General features: G+C 47.9%; 1 protein-coding gene across 4 annotated transcripts in view; it reads left to right on the plus strand.

Moving 5' to 3' along the window:
* Positions 1-22,447, plus strand: part of SLC39A11 (solute carrier family 39 member 11) — a 401,963-nt gene that overhangs the window by 98,360 nt on the left and 281,156 nt on the right. For all 4 annotated transcript variants that reach the window (XM_087854168.1, XM_045814067.2, XM_045814066.2 and 1 more), the window contains one exon: positions 18,054-18,212. In XM_087854168.1, the coding sequence (XP_087710294.1) occupies positions 18,054-18,212 (159 nt within the window). The remainder of the gene's footprint in view (positions 1-18,053; positions 18,213-22,447) is intronic.

Here is a 22,447-nt window from a genome sequence, read left to right on the forward strand (position 1 = left end):
CCCCTCCATCACCCTGTCCTTTTCCATGGATTTTTTTTTCATGGGTTTATTTCATACATTTGTACCTCTTTGGTATAAATGATAGATTCTCTTTATAAACATTGCTTCCCTGAGTTTTCTGAGGTCTAAGAGCCTTTTTTTTTTTTTAAGATTTTATTTATTTATTTGACAGAGGTAGCAAGAGAGAGAACACAAGTGGGGAAGTGGCAGAGGGAGAGGGAGAAGCAGACTCCCTGCTGAGCACGGAGCCAGACATGGGGTTCAGTGCCAGGACCCTGGGATCATATCCTGAGCCAAAGGCAGACGCTTAGCGACTGAGCCACCCAGGCGGCCCTAAGAGCCTTCTTTCTTCCTGTTTAGTTCCTGGGGTCCCCCACGTAGCTCTGGGGGCATGCAATTATTTTATTATTATTTTTTAAGACTTTATTTATTTATTTGAGAGCAAGCAGCAGCAGGGGGAGGGGGAGGGGCAGAGGGAAAAGCAGACTCCCTGCTGACTGACGCGGGTGGGAAGGAAGATGCTTAAATGAGTGAGCCACCCAGGTGCCCATGGGACATGCATTTAAAAACGGTTTCCAGGGGCACCTGGCTGGCTCAGTCAGTAGAGCATGTGACTCTTGATCTCAGGGTCTTGAGTTTGAGACCCGTGTAGGGCGTAGAGCTTCCTTAAAAAAAAAAAAAGGCAAAACCAGTTTCCAGCTGGGTAAGGAACCGGTGGCGTGCAGTCGTCCTAGCCAACATCCTGAGCGCCTTGTACGTGCTACGTGTACGTGGTAGCTCCCTTGGCCCTCAGGACACCTGGGTGAGCTAGGGCTGCTGTTCGGTTTTGCAGATGATAAAACGGAGGCTTACGGAGGGGACAGGATGTGCCCAGGCCCTGTTGGAATTTGTCTGAAGTCTGTCCGATTCTGGAGTCTGTGCCCTAAGCCTGGCGATACACATTTCCCTGATTTTTCTTTGATGACAGGTGAGGTCAAACATCTTATTAGTTCCTTCGTACCTTTGGGCATGTCTTTGATGATGAGCTGGTTATTTACATCCTTTGCCCAGAGCCCTTGATTTTGGACTTCCAGGCTTCAGAATCACACAAGAATACATTTCCCTTGTTTCAAAGCCCCTGGTTTGTGGCGTGTGGCCAGGCCACCGCAGGAGACTCACGCACTCTCTTTTACATGACCCTGACTCTTCCGTTCCACCGACAAGCCCTGTCTCTCCCTCCAGAAGACAGCCCAAACTCGACCCTCCTTCTTCACCTGTGCCATCAGGTCTGTGCCACCGTGATCCCCCAGGCGCGCCAGAGATGGGCTCTCTGTGTCTCTGCCTCCACTGCCGCCCCCCTGCCCGCCCCGCGTCTGCACCCCTTCATCCACGGCAGCCAGCGTGAGCTTCTGTGAATGCACATCAGCCCTGTCGCCCCTGCCGGAGAGTCAAGTCCCAGCTCCCCCACGGTCTGCGAGGACCTTGCCCTTCTCTCTCTTCTCTGGTACCTTTCCCCACCTTGGTCACCATGCCTCAGCCACGGCCATTTCTGTCTCCAGCTTGTTCTGACCTCAGGAATGTCTTCCCTTTACTTGGAACTGAGTACTGCCCCTCTCATCGTTCAGACCTCTGTTCAAATGTCACCTCCCCTGAGAAGCCTTCCCTGACTTCTCACGCAAAAGAGCTCTCATCACTGTCCATCTCAGGACATTCGTTGCTTTATTTCCCTCCATTTCATTCATTGTTCTCCGAATTTCTTCATTTGTTTTCTTGTGTGTCTCCTGTCTGCTCTGACTAGAGGGGATGCTCCTCCCGGGCAGGGTTCGCCTGGCTTGTATATTATGAGCCTCAGTGTCTGACTTCTTAACTGCTTCCTGAATTAATTAATGCTGCCCCCAGAATCGTCTTCCTAAATCATAGTTGAGACCCTTTCCCACGCTCCCCACCCCCCACCCCCTGAAGTTCTCCACGGCTCCCTGTTTCTTTACTGAATAAAGTTTAAACATCTTGGCACAGTATTCCTGACTCTCCTGGCTTGTTCCCATCACTGTTCTGTGCTTCCTGTTATATGTGTGTTCTGCCTGGACCTTGGCTGTTCCTTGAACTTGTCCTGCCATTCCTGGAATGCTGAGTTTCTGCTCCGTTTCCCAGCCCTCACCCGCGTGTCAGATTTCACACACCCTGGGGCGCAGTGCTCTGTAGAAGGGCTTCCCCCATCCCTCCAGCCTGGGCTTCTCCCAAGTGCGATGCCTTCAGCCTCCTGGTATGTCTTCTGCCGGCTTCCTGCCCTCCCTGAGACGGGCTAGGATCCCAGCTCGCTGCCGACTGTCTCCCACGACTAGGTGGCACGGTTCTTTGCGCTTCTAGGCATGTGAGCACAAAGAGACCCATCTATACATGTTATTGAAGTGGATTAGAACTGAGAGGGTCTGTGACCTGGTGGTGGGAGTTTGAGGGTCCTCTGGTGTCTGATGTCTCCCCTTTGTCGTGTGTTTTACATGTGGAAATGCATGGGTACACAGCATTTTATTATCCACTTGCAGACAACATGTCTATACACCATTGTCAGGATGGGTCAGTGGGGCTTCGGTCCCTGGGAGCTCTCGTCTGATGTCTCCCCTTTGTCGTGTGTTTTACATGTGGAAATGCATGGGTACACAGCATTTTATTATCCACTTGCAGACAACATGTCTATACACCATTGTCAGGATGGGTCAGTGGGGCTTCGGTCCCTGGGAACTCTCGTGTTTAGATCCATAAGGCTTTGATTTAAATTCTCCCTCTCAAATCCTTTGCTCTAATAAGAGTAAAAAGAGAGACCTATAACAAGCATTATAATATTCAGTATTTATTGAGTGTTGAGGCCCATTTTTGTGTTAGGCATTTAAGGTGAGCTGTACGATTAACCCTCACAGCTGTTGTAGGAGAGAGGCGCCACTAGGGATGGTGTCGTGCTCAAGAGCAGGGACTCAGGAGCCACACAGGCTGGATTTGAATCTTGGCTCTGCCACAGACGAACTATATGACCTTGTCCACTACTTAACCGCCCCATGCCTCAGTTTCCCCAAATGTGGAGTAGGGACCATAGTAGTATCTAACTTTTAATGGTGGGAGGATTCAGAAAGTTCCTGGCTTATGGTCAGTCTACCTATAAATGTTGTCATAATTAATTCCATTTTACTCATGAGTGCCACTGGTCCACTATCGTTTCTGTTTCCCACGTGAAGAAAGAGTAGCCCTGGAGAGGTGACTTTCTTCCCCAAGGTCTCCCAGCCGGGAGCTTGGATTTGGCTCAGTCGTGCCTTCTATCCACTATGCTGCATCGCGTTTCATAAAGAGGGAGGAAGGGGGGGAAAATGGGCGGATGTGCCCCAGAGTGGCAGGTGGGGTTTGCCGGGTTTCCAGCAAAAATACACACGTGCCTCGTTAAATTTCAGATAAACAAGAAATCTTCCATATAAGCGTGTCCCAAATGAAAAAAATATTCGTTGTTTATCTGAAACTCAAATTCGACTGGGCTCCCTCTGTTATTCTTTGCTAAATCAGGCAACCCTAGGTAAGGAGGCCCTTTCATACTCTGGTGCCTTCCTGAGATTCTGCTCCACTGCTCCTGACCTCCTGGCCTCCACCTGCCAGGGGTCGGTGCCACCATACTGATGGGAGTCTCTTGCGTCCCCCAGGTGAGTTAGGGCAGAGGACACTTTGGGAACCCGTGTTTTCATGCATGGTAAAAAAGGAATGTGATTTTGTTTGCAATCAGGGATGGCCTCTTAACTTCTTGACCATGAAGATTGTGTCTCTAAGCCTCCTTGCTAATTTTCTCTGAGCCAGGAGAGAGGCACAAAGCCAGTAGTTTGGTGGTTTCTTGCCGCTGTTGAGGGAGAGTAGTGCAGTGGGAGAACATCCTCAGCGAGATCTTTGTGTTTTTCTCAATGGAGCCAGACAGCTTACTCTTCTGTCCTCTGAATGCCGGCAGGGGCGGCTTCCTGAGCAACCAGATCTGGGACAGATTGGACCAGCGTGAGTGAGTGGTGGGGTGGGGGTGGGGGGGAGGCTTGACCAACTGGTGCGATTGTCCATCAACAGCCCCGAGTTGAGAGGGTGCTGATGGATTGGTGGCTGGGTGCCATGAGAGGTGTGCTTTGGGCAGCGTCACGTTCTCGCTCTCTTGGTGACCAGCTGGTGAAGGGGTCCAAGAAGGATGCCTTTCCCGTGTTTTAGAGTCCATGGCTTTAATGATTTTGGCAGGCTGAAGGATTCTGGGAGTCTTCCTTTATCTAGCTAGAAGACCAGAGTTGTTAGTATACTTGCACCTCTCTGTTATTCAGAATAATGGGTCCGTGGAAGAGGAATGGTGATATCAAACCAGAAGTCTAGCTATGATTTGACTCCGGAGCACTGTGGTCTTATTCTGGGTGCCGCTGAGTCGTTGCCAGTAGGTGCATCCTGCGCAGGGGGGCACCTCACACCATAATTGCTTAATAAATGTTTGTTGAGTTGAGTTGCGCTTGGGATGGGAACAGGAGCTTAGGTTTGGAGCAGGACTGAGCTTGAGGGCTAACTTTTTCAGCTCTTTTCCCTCTGTTTTGGCAGGGCACGTTACAGTTGGGTTGTTGGTCGGTAAATTGGAAGCCCAGATGTGTCTTGGGTGATTATTTTTTGCTCTAGCCTGCAGTCTCGGGCCTCACCAGTGGAGACTTGTGGTCACCGAGAATGGATGCGAGGGGGTCCTTTTGAGTATGATTATCATATTTATCTAATACTGCTGGCCCTTCATGTTTAATAATGGCCTGACTGTCGGCTCTGGGCGAAGGCTGTGTCAGGTACTTGGTAACTGTGTGGGACGACCCAGGCCTATCCCCAGAGGGACCATTTTAGGGTGGGCCCTAGAACCTGGATACCCAATAGACTATAATAAAAATCTGGGCCACCTTCCAGGTTTGTTTGTTTTTTTTAATTTATTTATTTATGTATTAATTTATTTAGAGAGTGAGAGAGGGGAGGGGGGCAGAGGGAGAGAGAGAATCTCAAGCAGACACTGCCCCGAGAGCAGAGCCCGACGCAGGGTTTGATCTCACAACCCTGAGATCACAACCTGAGCCGAAATCAAGAGTCAGATACCCACCTGACTGAGCCACCCAGGCTCCCCCTAAGAGTTTTTAAAAAAGGGACATCATTTGTGTATAATAGCGTGCCCAGGTCTAAAGTGTCGGCCCAGTGAGTTTTGACAGTTGTACACACCTGCTTGACCACCACCCAAAATGCAGTTGAGAGCATTGTGTCACTCTGGGAAGAACTTCTTTTACCTAAGTTAGTTCTTCCTTTCTTCCCAGGCAACTACTTTCTGATTTCCGTCACCATATGGTTTTGCATATTCTTGGGCTTAAATGCAAGAATATATCCGTATACATATTTAGTGTCGTCAGCCTTCTTTCACTCAACGTAACGATTTGGAGACTCATCTGTGTTGCTGCGATCTCAGCAGTTTTTCCCTTTTTATTGCTCAGGAATATTTCATTTTATAAGTATAGTACAGTGCGTTTATCTGTTCTCATCTTGATGGACATTTGGGTTCTTTCCAGGTTTGGGCTATGAATAAGGTGACTGTGAACATTCTTGTGTGAGTCTGTGTGAATGTATATTTTCATTTTTCTTGGGATTGCTCTCCAAGAGAGGAACTACTGGGTCATACGGTTGATTTTTTTTTTTTAACAGGTATGTTCTTTTTTTTTTTATTTTAAGATTTATTTATTTATTTGAGAGAGCGCACACACACGAGATTGTAGGGGGCCGAGGGAGAGGGAGAATCTCAAGCAGACTCCCCGCTGAGCGCAGAGCCTGACATGGGGCTTGATCCCATGACCTGAGATCATGAGCCAAAATCAAGAGTCGGCCGCTTAACTGACAATGCCGCCCAGGCACCACTTAAGCTCATGGCTCATATGTTCTTTCCTAGTGTGGAGACTGAGAGCGAACTTGTAGGCCAAGACCTTGCCCATCATTTTCACTGAGTAGGTGTAGCTAACAAGAGTCAGGTCATTCAAGCAGGTCTGCGTCAATTAATAACTGTCATTGAGGCTAAATATAAATTATTAAAATTTTGAGTTGTTTAGACTTAGGTCCATGAAATTATGTGAAGCTGGTCTATTATGAGCTTTTTGATAAAAGAAAATTAAGTACAGATATAGCCTCCTTGAGAATTTGATTCATGCTTGAGTCATGAGTAATAATTGACCTGCCAAATTTGAAAGCTGGTTCACTGCAGAATACATGTGACCACCCATCATGGGTTTCTGGCGGGTGGCATAGTATTGAATGGACATGGCCAGCCTCATTCTGGAGGGTTGCCTGCAGATTTCTCCCTTCCTCCCGGGCCCTGTGCCTCCATTCCGGTCAGGTCTCCACCTGTTGGTTTCCAATCTAGGCGTATCTGTTCCATTGGATCCTGGAGGGGCCTTCGCTTCTGTAGTTAAAAAACTCCAGGTGATTCTCATGTGCAACCAGAGTTAGAAACAACCCACCCATGTCTTGAGTCCAAGCCACTCTGCCTGGCTTCTGAATTGTACCGGACTGTCTCATGGGACCCCAGTGCACACCCTCTCTTCCAGCCGGGCTGATCACCCGGCAGTCCCCACAACATAAGCTTTGGTGCGCTTGCCTCCCAGACTGTTAGAAGGTCCTACCCTTGTTTTCCTTCCCAAACCAGGTCCAGCTGTCAAGAGTCCTTTACCACATTTACTTTGACGTTTGACTTTTTTTTTTTTTTTTAAGATTTAACTAATTTATTTATTTAGAGAGAGAAAGAGTGTGTGTGCATGCCCCTGGGAGCAGGGGGGAGGGGCAGAAGCAGAGGGACAGAGAGAGAGAGAATCCCAAGCAGATTCCACGCTGAGCACAGAGCTCAACGTGGGGCTCAGTCTCATGACCCTGAGATCATGACCTGAGCCGAAATCAAGAGTTGCACACTTAACCGACTGAGTCACCCAGGCGCCTGATGTTTTCCTTTTTGAAAGTGTTGCCATTCTCCTTTCTTGGGGTGACAGAAGCCTTCCTTCCTTTCTTGTTTCAGGCGCCTTCCACAGTCTCTCTTCTTACGGTACACAGCCTGCTCCTCAGAGGCAGGACCCGGATCAGCTTTTGTACCTTCCTTCCTCCCTCCTGGCCCCCTAGGATCCAGCATAAGGTTGGGCCTGTAATAGTCACTGATGAGGTACTTAGCGATTGACTTTTAAAAGTTAATTTCATATCTGATTTGGGGACAGAAGTTGGAGACATTCCTTGGCTTGTGTACTTTCAGAGTAATTATGGCCTTGACTTTTATGGATTGCAAGTTCGTGCCTACTTTTATTTATTTATTTTTTTAAGATTTTATTTATTTGAGAGTGAGAGAGACAGAGACAGAGCACGAGCAGGGGGCGGGGAGGAGGGGCAGAGGGAGAAGTAGACACCCCGCTGAGCCCAGAGCCTGATGTGGGGCTCCATCCCAGGACCCTGGGATCCTGACCTGAGATGAAGGCAGACGCTTCACCAGCTGAGCCACCCAGGCACCCCAAGTTTGTGCCTCCTTCTTAATTCTGCAGTGGCCTTAGAGGTTCGAATCCACATCTATTTGCTCTAACAAACATTTACGGAGGACCTTCCCTCCAGCATGGCTTGGGTTGGGTGCTGTTACTTTGTGCTCTGGGCTCTGTGTTCTGTAGACGTCGGTGTACTTCCCTTAGACGCGCGCACGCTGAATAATACTGATCATCCGTGCATTGTAAATGATCGTAGTGAAATGATTTCCTCTCCCCTTTTCATTAAGAAGGAAATTTTGTTCTGTGGCTTGGATTTTCTTCCAGTCTTTAACTGTCTCTCCTATCATAAAAGAAATGCTTAGCTGCACTCATCATGCTGGAATATTCTGATCCTTAAGGAACTCTTTACAAATTCATTTGTATTTCCAGAGCGGAAATTGTCTCAGAACGAGCACTGAAGCAGAAATGAAAAGGTTTGCCTGCTGTGGGCGGGGTGGTTTGCTGGTTGTTTTTGATTATTCTATGCTGATACCTCTGACACCAGAGGGAAATTAATAGCATTATAACGTATGCATCCCTGTGGCATTTTGCACGATGCTTTGAGAAAAGAAGCATCATGAGTTTTGCTAGGTTTTGGGAACTGCAGAAGTGAAATGGGGGATTTTAGTCTCCAGCAACTTGAGAAAGAGCTCGCAACTCTGCTGATTTTAAATGTCTCCTCCAGTCCCTTTCAGCGTGCTGGTGTTCAGGCTGTGATTTAGGGGAGCCCTTAGCAAATGCACGCCATCCAGGGGGGTGTCTCATTATCCTGCAGAGACATTTCTGGAAATGGAGTTCTTGTACACAGGATCCTTTTCTCCCATTGGCTTTTCACTGTGCGGTCAGGGTCTCTTATTACTAAAACATTCAAAAATTGTATTATACATTTATTTATAATATTCACTCACATATTTAAATCTTTTAAAATATTATCAATTTATTTTGAGATTCTCCCCAAAGATATGTGCATATATAGTTTAAAAAGTCAAGTTGTGAGGCGCCTGGGTGGCTCAGTCGATGAAGCATCTGCCTTCGGCTCAGATCGTGATTCCCCAGGTCCTGGGATCGAGCCCTGCGTCGGGCTCCCTGCTCTCGGGGACCCTGCTTCTCCCTCTCCTCCCTGCTCGTGCTCTCTCGCACTCTCTCTCAAATAAGTAAGTAAAATCTTTAAAAAAATAAAAAAAAGTCAAGTTGTTTTCGTAGGTTGACAACAAAGCCAGCAGCCTGCTGACCTTCCCCACGCGATTCCTACTTCTCAGGGATGAGCACGAATAGCCCATTTTTAGCTGTGTCTTCGTCTGTGGGCCTCCGCATTTCTCAGCTGCGTTCCTTCTCTGCCACTGCCGGACTCTTGCAGCTGTAAACATAGCCAGTGACTTGCGGGACTGGAAGATGAGGACCCGGTTCTCTTATCTCCAGCTGCATCCTTCTCTGTAGATATATTATATGCTTTAGACTCGCTCAGTAGTTACAGCTTAATAATGCAATATTATCGAGCCGTTGTTGAGTGCAATTGTGACACCCGCTGCAATGCGGATGAAGCTCAAAAGCATTATGCTAAGTGAGATAACCCAGACACAAAGGGGCAAATAGTGCACGCTTCCACTTACACGAAACATCTTGAGGCACATTAGTACAGACGGAGAGTGGATCAGAGGTTCCCGGGGGCTCTGGGGAGAGGCCGGGAGAATGGGGAGTTCTTGCTCAATGGTTATAGAGTTTCTCTTCGGGGTGGTAAGAAAGTTTTGGAAACAGGATGGTGGCACAACACGGTGAATGTAATGCATGCCTCTGAACTGGATGGACTTTAGCATGGCAACGTGTATGTATATTCTCTCACAATAAATACGTAAATTACTTAATAAGCCCCAGATTAGTCCACTGACATGAAGACTGTAAATAGCATTCATGAATTTCCTTTCTTGTGCAGTTGTGTTTTCCAGCCCTTAGTGAAGGTCTCCATTTTCCCCCTTTGCTGGCCACTGGTCTCCCACCTAGAGGTCTGTAACTCTCTCCTCCAGACATCCGCAGCGGCCAGGGGCTCTATGATCTTGCCCTTCCCGGGAGCCTCCCAGCTCCTCTTCTCCTCTGGGCTCTTGACCCCGGGCCTGCTGGACTATAGATCCTGACACTGGGCACTGGGAAGTGAAGGGCACTGGGAAGTGAAGTCTTCAGCCAGCTGCCCTGGAAGCAGAGCCTGGCCTGGGGTCACGTGTGTAGGGAATTTGGGGAGGTGGTGTTCTCGAAGAAGATGCCCACGGGGTGGGGGGCGGCCGGGGCAGCAGCTGCGCTGGGACATGGGAGCACACCGGGCGCTCCCATGTGCACACAGGCTTTCACGTTCTCCTGTTTTCCCTAGCTAGGCGTGGAGGGGGTACCAGTTGCATGGCCACATGTGGTACAGGAGGAATCTGGGGTCCAATGGCTCCTCATCCACACTTTCCACCAGGCCTCTTTGCCACCCCATCTGCATGCCCAGGCCCCGGGGCCCCTCCATCCCTGGGCTGATCTGGGTTCTAGGGGGTGAACCGCCTTACTCTGACTCAGGGGTCAGTCTCCTTGGGGTGTCTGTTGGTCCTTACTTGCCCCTTCTCTCCCTCTCCTTTTGACTTTGTGGTCGAGATCCTTCGCATTCCTATACTTTTTTTTTTTTTTTAAGATTTTATTTGTGATAGAAAGAGAGCACAAGCAGGGGGAGCAGCAGGCAGAGGGAGAAGCAGGCTCCCCGCTGAGTAAGGAGCCCCATGCGGGACTCCATCCTAGGACCCTGGGATCATGACCTGAGCTGAAGGCACACACACTTAACCGACTGAGCCACCCAGGCGTCCTGGCCCATCCCCATACTTTTAAGTCCAGCGGGAATTCGGGAGCCAGGAGCTTGTGTTCGATTGGCCACATTTAACTGTAAGTTCCACGGCTTATATTCCACAATATTCCAAAATGGGCTAGGATTTACACATCAGCACAGTAAACATTGCTATTGTAAACACAGTCAACACCGACAAGTATATTTAGGGGAAAATCATTCTCTGGTTGGACGTACTGAGTAGGTGACCTCTTGAATGTTGTTGTTTCTGAGGAATTTCAGTTGTCTAAGAGATGGAATGGAACTTTGGGATTAACAGCCTTGGCCTGAGTTTTAGATCCCAGCTCTTGTCACTTCGTGCTGGGTGTCCTGGGATGACTTACTCAGCCTCTCTGAATCACAGGGAGGAGGCTGTACGTTTCCCAGAGGTGAAGCTTGTGAGGTATGTAGCCTCCCCCCCCACCCCGACTATCACAAGTAGTGCCGCCCCACCCAGTCCCTCTGCTGATCCCACAAAGCAAACCGTGGGTCCTCTTGCCTTCTAGACTTTGCTCTCACAGTTCATGTTCCTCAGCTGTCGTGATTCCCCTCAATCTTCTCTCAGGCCCTGGTAACTGTTACTATTAATTTTTAATAAAATCTTTGTTTGGAAGTATTTTAGATTTTGAGAAAAGTTTCAAAAACAGCCCAGGGCATTTCTGCATATTCTTACCCATTTCCCCTAACCATGTTACATAACCACAGCACATTTGTCAAAGCCAAGAAATTAACATTGGTACATCGCTGTTCCCTCAGCCCCAGATGCTAGTTGGATTTCTCCATTTTTTCCCACTGTTGTCCTTCTGCTGTTCCCAGCATCCAACCCAGGATACATGTTGCATTTAGAGTGTTCTTGTTTTAAAGTGTGGTCTGCAAGGGAGGAAGGTGTGCCTTTCATTCAGAGCCCTACACTGAGAGCATAATATACGTAGACTTTGTTTTAAAACTGCCAGCTTTAGCCATGCTGCTAAGGGGACATTATCTTTGGAGTTACAGAACGGCTTGTTTCCCTACCTTTAAGGCAGTCATGGGCTATGGGTTTGGGTTTTTAAGGTTTAATTCGGTTTGTAACAAATGCTGCAGAGAAAAATGTTTAACAAGATCATTTCTCCTGTTCATGAGTTGCCAAATATTTCCTAGTGCTGGGTTTTCTTGAAGCAGCTTATATCCCAGTGGTGGGGAAAGTCCATGGGATCAAGGTTACATTTGATGATTGCTAAAGCTGATTCATCCCAGGCTGTGGCTGTGGGATGCTTTGCTTGGTGATAAGGGAGGCACTAACTTCAACTTTTGTCTTCACCCTGTAGCTCTTAGAATTTCTTAAAAGACTCCGGGTCAGTGGAGGGGGAAGGATGGTACGAACTTGATGTGGGGCTGATGCAGTTAGCTTTGGATGACTTCAGCTGGCTCTGGGGCTTTGAGAAAAGCCACTGGATCCCTTCGGGTCTCAGTTTTCCCACCTGTTAAATGAAGCATTTGGACTGGGCAGCCTCCTGAAACCCCTTTCAACTCTATCAGCAGACGCTGTGCAACAGATTTTCTGTGATGCTCTGCAAATTCTATACCACTTTCTTTCCACACCTAAGAAAAACTCTGCTATGTTAAACAATGACTCATCTAGTGTTTGTCAAAGGAGTGAAGGCATTTGGGTATGAGCCTGCATAGTACTTAATTTGGAAGGTAAAATCACTTTAAAATTTAGGTAGTAGACTAAAAAAACGAGTGCTGAATCACTTCCTGATTATGCCTTCTTTTGATTTCTCCGCCCCCGTTGCTCCCCATCATTAGCAGGGATAACAGAGAATTCATTTAGGTACCCAATATTGGAGACCTGCTCTGTCCAGGGCTACTCAGACCTGTAGTGCCAGGATACAAAGATGCTCATAGCAAGGCCCTCGTCCTAGTCTCCGGGAGAATATGGACACAAATAACGAATCCAGTGTGTTGGAAAGGGGCCACCCTGGAGGAGGGGGAGGGAGCAAGATGGGGCCGATGGCAGGAGCATGCTGAGTACATGCAAGCTCAGGGAAGAATCCAGCAACACCAACCTGACCCTTAACTTCCCGCCAGGAACTAGTCGGTGTGGTATATGCATTGCCCCATATCATTTTTAAGACAATCTTCATACAGTAAGCTTTGCCCCTACGTGTGGTTTGCTCCGAACTGAGCTGCAGAGAGCTTAGGTTATTCGCTTGGGGCTACCTAACTAGTAAGTGGCAGAGCCAAGGTGCAAATTTGAACCTGATTCTAAATCCTGAGTTTCCCCATCCATTATTTATGTATGAGTGTGTGGTAATGCGTTTTGGATGCTTGGAAGAAAAGGCATGAGAGGTAGGTCTTGGTGTTCTGGCATTTTTGCAGATAGAAGTGCTTGGGCCAAGGGATGGGGGGGCGGGGCTGGAGGGTTCAGCTTGCAGTGGGGGGCAGTCGGGCAAGATAGGCTTCTAATGGTTAGGGCTAGCTCAACTTTCATTTTTTTTTTTTTTTAAGTGAGATAAAATCCACGTAACAGTCACCGTTTTATAGTGTACAGTTCAGAGACATTTAGTACATTCACAGTGTTGTGTGACCATCACCTCTGTCTAGTTCCAGATATTTTCATCACAAGGAGGGCCCTGTACCCGTTAGACAGTTGCTCCCCCATTCTGGGCTCCCACCATCCCGTCAATCACTAGTCTGTTTTGTGTCTAGGATTGGCTTGTTCTGGATACTTTGTGTAAATGGATGTATCGTAATGTAAATATTTATTTTTTATTTTTTTAATTTATTTTTTATTTAATTTATTTTTTATTTTTTAATCTTTTGTTTTTTAAATTTCATTTTATTTTAATTCAGTTAATTAACATATAGTGTATTATTGGTTTCAGAGGTAGAGTTCAGTGATTCATCCGTTGCCTGTAACACCCAGTGCTCATTACGTCACGTGCCCTCCTTAATGCCCATCCCCCAGTCACCCCATCCCCCCACCCACCTCCCCTCCAGCAACCCTCAGTTTGCTCTCTATAGTTAACAGTCACTTATGGTTTGTCTCCCTCTCTAGTTTCATCTTATTTTATTTTTCCCTCCCTTCCCCTACGTTCATCTGTTCTGTTTCTTAATTTCCACATATGAGTGAAATCATATGATAATTGTCTTTCTCTAACTTATTTCACTTAGCATAATACTCTCTAGTTTCATCCATGTCATTGCAAATGGTAAGATTTCATTTTTTGGTGGCTGAGTAATATTCCATTGTGTATATATATATATATATATATATATATATACACACACCGTATCTTCTTTAATTGCAATCTAATTCTATGTGACCTTTTGTGTCTGGCTTCTTCCACTTAGCATATAATTAATGTTTTTGAGGCTCCCTTATGTTGTAGTCTGTACGCAGCGCTCCACTCCTTTTCATGGCTGAGAAGTACTCCATCGAGGAGAATATTTTGTGTCTCCATTCACCTGTTGTTGGACATTTGGGCTGTTCCCATCTTGTCAACTACGAACAAGATCAACATCCCTTTTTAAAAAATTAACTCAGGTCATCCATTCTTGCATTCGCCCCTCTGTAGGGATGGACGTTGGGGTCAGTCATGGGGCTGAGATGCCCTGGGCGGTGTGTCAAGAGGAGAGCCAGGGTCTCTCTTGGATCACCCTTGGTCATGGGAAGTGAGGAGTAGACACAGCTTGTCTGACAGTCACTCTGTTCCATCTTCAGGTTTCTGGGCCCTGCGGTAAGCCTATTAAACCAGCCAGGCGGAAGTGAGACATTAGGTCCTTTTTTTAAAAAAACTGTATTTCCTCCTTAGCTCTTTTCGCAGGAATTGTCATTGTTACTGAAATGCCTGCTCCCTTGAGCTGCTTTGATTATTTGGTAAAACTTTGGGTGGCTTTGCTCTTAGCAACATCTGGCTTGGAGGATGGGCTTCCCCCAAGCCTTCCCACAGTGCATTTGATGGATTGGGCTTCACGTTTTATTCTGGGCAAGAAAAAGGCAAGAAAAGGGCTTTGGGGGAAGAGTGAGGCCCCTGCCATGTGCCCTAAAACCTGATTATGCATCCCTTTTCTAGACAAAGGTGGGAAGAGGAAGGTGCTCGTTGTCTGCTCCTCATGCTTCTGTCTGCTATCTTCAGGGCTGGTGCTGCTAGACTGGCTTTTGCCTTTATAAACCACGTTGCAGCAGTCGGAGGGCTCTCGGTATCTGTCATCTGGGGTCCGAAAGGGGCTGGCTGGCAAGGACCTCCCTGTGGAGCTCATTACCTGAAGTCTTGGGCCTACTTCTGACCACCTTCTCCTTGGGAGCTTCTCCCCTCCAGGCCCTGCTCCGTAGGAGTAAATCGGAGTTAATCAGATGCACAACTTCTGCTACTATACAGCTAGTTAATGTCATCCAGATTAAAAATGCTTAACATTTAAAGGAGCTTTGCCAGTGTTGAGAGTTTCAGGCCGGCCACCTATGTGGAGGTAAATTATTAAATCAGGCTTACCCTACAATCCGGCAATTGTACTCCTTGGTATTTACCCGAATGAACTGAAGAGTTATGTCTCCACAGAAACCTGCACGCAGATGCCGAGAGCAGCCTTATTCATTATTCATAATTGCCAAAACTTGAAAGCAACCAAGATGTCCTTCCGTAGGTGAATGAATAAACACACTGTGGGCCATGCAGACAATGGAGTATTATTCAGGGCTAAAAAGAAATGAGCTATCCAAGCCACAGAAAGACATGGGGGAACCTTAAAAGCGTATCACTGAGTGAAAGAAGCTAATCTGAAAAGGCTACAGACCGTGTGCTTCCAACTGTATGACATTCTGGAAAAGGCAAAAGACTGTGGAGACTGTAAAGAAATCAGTGGTTGCCAAGGGTGGGGCGGGGGGATGAATAGGCAGAGCACCCAGGATTTGTAGGGCCGTGACACCACCCCGTGATGATGCTGTAATGGCGGGTACCCATCCTTATGTGTTCATACAAGCCCGTGGGACGTACAGCAGCAAGCCTGAGCTCTAGTGTAAACCGTGGACTTCGGAGGATAATGGTGTGTCTGTGTATTGTAACAAACATGCCACCGAGGTGTGGGCTGCCCATACTGCGAGTTCGTGCACGTGTGGGGCAGGGACTTCTCTGTACTTCCTGCTCTGTTTTGCTGTGAACCTGTGACTGCTTTTAAAAAAAGTGACGCATGCCTTCAGATGCTGTATCAGTTTCTTGTTGCCACCGTAAGAAAATACCACAAAATTAGTGGCTCGAAAGGACGCACATACGCTATCTGAAAGCCTGGGGTTCAGAAGTCCAAAGTTGTCTTACCTGGGTTACAGTCGAGGTGTTGGCCGGGCTGCGTTCCTTCTGGAGGTTCTAGGGGACAGTCCATTCCCTTGCTTTTTCCACTTTCTGGAGGCCGCCTCTATTTCTTGATTCATGAACTTTCCTTCGTCTTCAAGCCAGCCCAACAGCATCTTCCAGTCCCTTACTAACTGTGACCTCTGCTCTTGTCATCACATCTTCTCTCTGACTCTTCTTGTCTTCTCCTAAGAACCCTGGGATCACTTTGGCTCTGCCCAGATCATCCAGGATAAGCTCCCCATTTCGAGGTCCTTAATTTAATCACAAGCGCAGAGTTCCTTTTGCCACGTAAGGGGGACATAGTCACGGGTTTTGGGGATCAGGATGTGGCTGTCTTTGGAGGGAGGTCATTACTTGGTCTCCCCCATATGCCCTCTAAATAGCTTTTCTTTGGGCCCTGTTTTCACTTCAGACAGGCAACCCGGTTCTATTTCATGGTTGTTCTTTGGTCATTTTTCTAGTTTATGTGGGAGGCAGGGTATCCGGTAAGGAAAAGAAATGAAGGAAATCCAGTTGGGTCCTCGATTTCACTGGAAGGATAGAGAATGGTGATTCTCGAGGGGGGCCCGTCTGAATCATCCGGCATGCTCTTCTCTTTCAAGCGTCCCGGTGCCCCTCCGTTGAGAGGCACATCTCTTCTGCACTACCTCGTGTCACTTGTCCATGGCAACATTTTGTATCTCTGTCTGCTGGGCCAAGGAAAAAGTTGGCGTCCAGGGATGTAGAGGGATGGAAAGGGGCTTGGGCCAAAGAGATTCCACTTTGTGTGGAAGAGGTAGACAGGGAGCTGAGGCTGAAGACGTGCCCCCCAGTGGCATCAATGAGGATGGGATGCAGGGAGGGGTTGGGGGATGACATGAGTAGCCTTCCTGGATGGTGTAGCGTTAGCGTCACTGCTGATAGGGCTGTTTGCAAGGCCCTGGAACGTGCACACGGAGAGGTTGCTGGACAGGTTGTGTGCAGATCCTCCTTGGCGCAGAGTTTACCGTGAATAGCAGCTCCCCAGGGCTGTTGAATTCTAGAGCTGGTGAGACAACAGTCTGGGAAAGGGATGGGTTAGGCTGTGGCACGGGGAATGAATCCACAAGCTTCCTTGGGTGGTCTCATGGAACTGAACTGATGAGGCGTTTTCTTCCTTTCTGGGGTTTCTGAGGCAGATACAATCTTTCCGTGGGAGGCACTAAGACTTTTGCTGGGAGAATGGGGCCCAGAGCAAGTGACCGTGTGTGGATGATGGTTGGCAGAAGGGAAATTACTTTTTGCATGGATTTGTTCTTTATTTTTGCTTTCGTAATACCTGGTTTTGTCTCCGCAAATGTTATTCTGGAGACGGGTGATGCAGATTTTTTTTTTTTTCAAGGCAGGGCATAATTAAAGCATTTTAAGAAACCCATTCAACATTTTACGTGTCAGTGATGCCTGTCCTATGGTTACGGTGGGTAGTGGGTGTACTCTCGCCAAGGAGGTGTCACGGCACCTTTAAGAGTAAACAGCCGTGGGTGAGCGTTTTAATTCGGTAAACACTGGAGAAATTCTATCCAGCTGACCTCAATGAGATTGGGTTCCACTTCGTTTTTCTCTTCCCTTTCATGGTTCTGCCCTCATTCAGGTGATTATGGTCCTACTTGCTCAGGTCCGTGGATCTGCCGTTTATTGACGACCTGATCTCCACCTTATCTTATCACTTCTGATTCAATATCTTTATCTATGGATAGCAACAGAAGACAGCATCTGCCTCCCAGCTTTGTGGCAGTGATAACAGAAGCTATCAAAGATCTATTTCCCTGGACATAGTAGGTGATCAATAAATATTAGTTCCCTGCTTTCCTTTTAGAGATAACAAAGTTGGCAAGACTGAGCTGACATTGGTCAGCGGTTGACTTCAAATATTTCAAAGGCTGCCACATATCCTAGAGGAAAGATACCTTCTTTGGTGCCCCAGAGAGCAGACATGGAGCTGACAGGTAAAAATGGAAGGGAGACAGATGTGTGTGACTCATGTCTACTGTGGCAACCAAAAATGTCTCCACCCATTGCCAAACTGTACCGGAGGGTAGAGTTGCCAGTGGTTGAGACCCACTGAGTTAGAAGCTAGATGAGAGCAAACTGGACTCCATCCCTCCAAGATCACCTCCATCCCGCGCCATATTGAATTCCCATGGCATTCATCCCAGGCGTTCTGGTGGTGGCTTTGTGGTTTGAGAGAGTACCAAATGCCGAAGATAAAAGGCCTAACACCTGTGTAGGGTTCGTTTTGGGCCACAGAGAGCAACTGAGGTCGACACTTGGAAGGGCTTTTGGGGTTGTGCTTGGTTTAATGGCTTGTTCCCTGTGGTTTTGCAGGTCATGTTAGCAGCTTCCTATTGGTCTCTCCTGGCCCCGGCCGTTGAGATGGCCACGTCCTCTGGGGGCTTTGGTGCCTTTGCCTTCTTCCCTGTGGCCGTTGGCTTTACCCTCGGAGCTGCTTTTGTCTACCTGGCTGACCTCCTGATGCCTCACCTGGTGAGTACCACTCTTCAGACTTGATGTACCCATTCATGGCTCTGTTGAGTAGCCAGTGGTATCGAAATAGATATTTCAAGCCACTTAGGGCTTTTACCAAGAATTGTACCTTGAATTGGGACTTTTCTTCCTAAAAGAAAATAAGCTCTTGGTAATATGACTAATCATCCCCTTAGTTACATTTTGGTAAGTTCAGATTTTAAATGTCAGATTTCCCTATAAATAGAGAGTGCAGCTGACGTTGTATCGTGTGGCACTGTGTCTCCGAGCGGACCTGGCAACTGGGAGAAGTGAGTGATTATGATCACGGTCTTGACCCTCAAGGAGCCTACGCTGTCATCAGGGAGATGACGACACACCCAACTATAGCATAAGACCAGTGACAGCGTCACATCGACAAGGGCTTCTTAACAGGAGGATGAGGTGGGGACACTGGGTAGCAAGAGCCTGAGTTCGAGTTCACTCCTGCTGTCGCCTGGTTGTGTGTCCCTTGGCTCCAGTCTTCCTTCCTATAGCCTGAGGCTAACTCCCTTGAGGGGCTGCAAAGTAAACATTTAAAAATCTAAAAAGGCACTAGAACTGGGGGCAAGCCAGAGATTTTAGGCTTTTTTGCTGAAATGGGGCTGGTGGGTTAGGTGTGGGGAGCGAGCATGTACTCACTTGCTCACGTGTGAAGCGTGGTACGAGCCACAGCCTGAAATCTGGCCGTGAGATCGTAACCAAATGCTCTTGGCTAAAATCAGGTGGTGTGCATATGCTTCTGTCAGTGGAGAAGGGTCAGTGTCGTAAGGACCCAGGACAGGAACCTATGCCTTCCCCGATGCTGTGTCCCAAGCAGCCCTAGAGATAGGCAGAAGTCCTCTGTGAGATCTGGGCTGGTGCTTGAATTCTCTGCTCACCCAGAAAGGGAGGAGGCACAAGAAGGACGCTGTAGGGGAGAATGGGGTTGGGGGTCATTTCTTCTGTTGGACTGTGACAAGCGAGGATCCAGTCTGGCTCTCTGGAGTCAGCTGGACACCTAGCCCAGGAGGTGGTCTGACATTCTCTTCCCTGCCTACCTGCCTTCTTTGCTGCCATAAATTCCTGACCAGAGAAAGAAAAGGAAGGGTTCTCGGGAGAACTTGTCCTTGGGGGCAATGAGAAACGGATTCCTCGTGTCACAGAAGGACCAGCCTCTGGACCAGACAGCCGGATGTGATGGTTGGATGGAGAATCATGACACTGTCTTGGAGGAAAGACCCCGTGTCAGTTTTTTCATCAGGAGCTTAAATGTCAGTGTCAGTTTCTGGCCCCTGGGCCCTTGGCTTCCTTGCCATTGATTATTTCTGCATGATAAGAACTTTGAGAGGTCCTCCGTGTGGGCGGCTGTATTCTGCTCTCGGGTCCACCCTGGTCATGTGTGAACTTGCCCTCGGGATATATTCTACTAGCCCTGGCAGGAAGATCTTGCAGCCTGTGGCCTTAACTCTCAGAACAGCAGACCAGGGGGCTGGCTCAGCGGCTCCTCACAGCCCCCACCGGGTCTCATTCTGCCCTTCCCACCTGGGCCCCACTGGGCTTCTAAGACTATCTCGTGGAGGGCTCTTTGCACTCACGATGGGGCTCTGCTCACTGGTACCGGGGCGGCGATGGGGGCGGGTGTATTTGATCAGCTGTCTGAGTGTGGGGACTTTCTCTGGGCAGCGTCAATAGTCACTGGCCAGTCTGCGCCATGCGGCATCATTGTGTTAGCCTTCTGCTCGGTGTTTGTTCTAGTATATGCTTTGAATATGGAGACGATCGCGGGGGAAAGTCGTGGACAGACTGCACAGAAAATTAGGAATGGCTTGGGAGTGGTGGCTGCGTGTCCAGGGAGAGAATTTGAAGGGGCTTGAAAAAGGGCATAATAACCATGAATGCCCAGAACCAGGCTAATTGGCAGAAGGATCAGCCTGACAGTAAACATCTGTTCTAGGGCATTTGAAAAGAAATTAATTCTTGCCGTTGATGTGAGAAGGGGAATTTGTTCTGGAAGGTCTATAAACAGATGAGAATTATTTATGAGGGCTACAGTCGCTGAATACAGATGTTGCTGTTGAGAGTCGCAAACTCAGGCCACCGTCGCTGTGAGACAGCATGCGGTTCCGCTAGGTTTCACTCTTAATGTGCTTTCCCAACCCAGAAGGGGCAGCAGCTCGGGTCTGTTGAAGGTGCTCCGTGGAGTGTGACTTAATGGGTTTTGATCTTGCGTTCATGTGGTCATCCGACTGATTGAGTGCCCCCGGGGAAGGGAGTCTTGTCAGGCAGCTAGAAGCCAGTTTGAGAACCCAGACCCTTGGGTTTGTGGGAACGAGATGGTTAACCGCCAGCTCTGGTCTCCCAACTCTATTTCTGTTCGTTCAACTTCTCAGCTTTATCTGTCCCCCTTTTGGAGCGAAGCAAACTACTGCTCATGAAAAGGGTTTTACTCATAACAGCCTGTCAGGTTGAACCCGTTGTGGCTTTGTTAACCTCAGATACATCGACTCACTCTCTGAACTGGGTATTTGTTTTCATTTCTTTATCTGGGAATGAAGCAGAGAAGGCTCAGGAGTAACCGTTAATGGGAAGTGAGCTTACAGAGATGTATGGAGATTTTGCCAAATGGTGTCTTAATGGGAGAGGGGAAGAGGCAGGGGGTAAGGCACGGAGGTGCCAGCTTTTGGACCTCAGGAAGACGGCTGCCAAGAGGGGGCTGATGGGGAACGTGACTGGGGCCAGCCTGAGCCCAGGGTTCCCCTGCGGAGGCCCTATGGAGAGAATGGTTAGTAAGCAGCTGTTTGGAGACATTGACGTTTTTGCGGTCTTTGCAGTTCTGCTTCTGTATGAAGTTAAGGATGGCAGTAGGTGGGTGGCTTTTACCTTGAGTTTAAAGCAGTGATTTTCTACTGGTGGGTAGAAGGGTAGGGTTGGGAAGGACAGTGGGGTGTGTGTTCCCAAGGCCTCCTGTCTTTCTTTTTAATCATATTAGTATTACAATGGCACAACACAAAAATCTCATCATAAAAACTAAAAAAAAAAAGAAAAAAGTTATGTGAAAGTCCCTTCCTGCTATAGACTGTGTCCCCCTCAAATTCACATGGTGAAATCCTAACCCCCGGTGTGATGGTATTAGGAGGTGGGGCCTTCTGGAGGTGATCCAGTCACGAGCGTGGAGTCCTTATGATGAGATTAGTGCCCTTATAAAGAGGTCCCCAAGAACTCCCTGTTCCTTCTGCCGTGTGAGGACACATGGTGACACAGGGATGCTGTCTGCGAACAAGAAACCAGACACCGATTATGCCAGCCCTTTGATATTGACCTTCCAGCTTCCGGAATTGTGAGAAATACATTTCTGTTGTATATAAGGCACACAGTCTATAGCAATTTTTAAATTTAAAAAAATGTTATTTATTTATTTTTCCCAAAGATTTTATTTATGTATTTGAGAGAGAGAAATTGAGAGACGGAGCAGGAGGGGCAGAGGGAGAGGGAGGAGCATACTCCTCGCCGAGCAGGAGCCCGATGCAGGGCTCGATCCCAGGACTCCGGGATCGTGACCTGAGCCGAAGGCAGATGCTTAATGGACTGAGCCACCCAGGCGCTCCTATAGTAATTTTTAAAATAGATTTTATTTTCTTCAAGTAATCTCTATACCCAGCATGGGATTCGAACCTGCAAACTGCAAGATCAAGAGTCGCAGGCTTCACCGACTGGACTGAGCCAGCCAGGCGCCCCCTAGAGTAATTTTTTATAGCAGCTCGGAATGGACTAAGACACTTCCATCTTCCTGTCCTGTCCGCAGACCGACCGTTGTTATCAGTTTAGTGGGTATCCTTCCAGATATTTTCTCTTTTCCTTAAGAAAATGAACTATGTTGTGTCTTTTAAATACTGAAATGTAGACACTTTCCTCATTTGCTTGTCTTGCTCGAGCGTGCTTTAAATCCGCTCTGTAGCAATCCGAGCTCTGCCTCGTTTTGAGCTCCTTTCTCTTGTGTGCGTGCGTGCAATGCGTTTTCACACCACTGGAACCGGTGTGTGCATCCTCTTGTGTGTAATGTTTACATTTGGAGTGACTTTTATCTACAGTCGTGCTGCTACCTGTGCAGCGACCCCCACCTTCCTGTATGTAGCTCCCCCGATAATTTCCCTACCATCGCGTAGCCGGATCGCTCAGTGCTTTTACATATGTATCTATGTACAACTGGAAATGTAATTTTGTTTTGTGTTTTCTGA

The sequence above is a fragment of the Ursus americanus genome, chromosome 23 (assembly GCF_024610735.1).
Source record: "Ursus americanus isolate L20-20 chromosome 23, mUrsAme1.1.p, whole genome shotgun sequence".
Taxonomy (NCBI): domain Eukaryota; kingdom Metazoa; phylum Chordata; class Mammalia; order Carnivora; family Ursidae; genus Ursus; species Ursus americanus.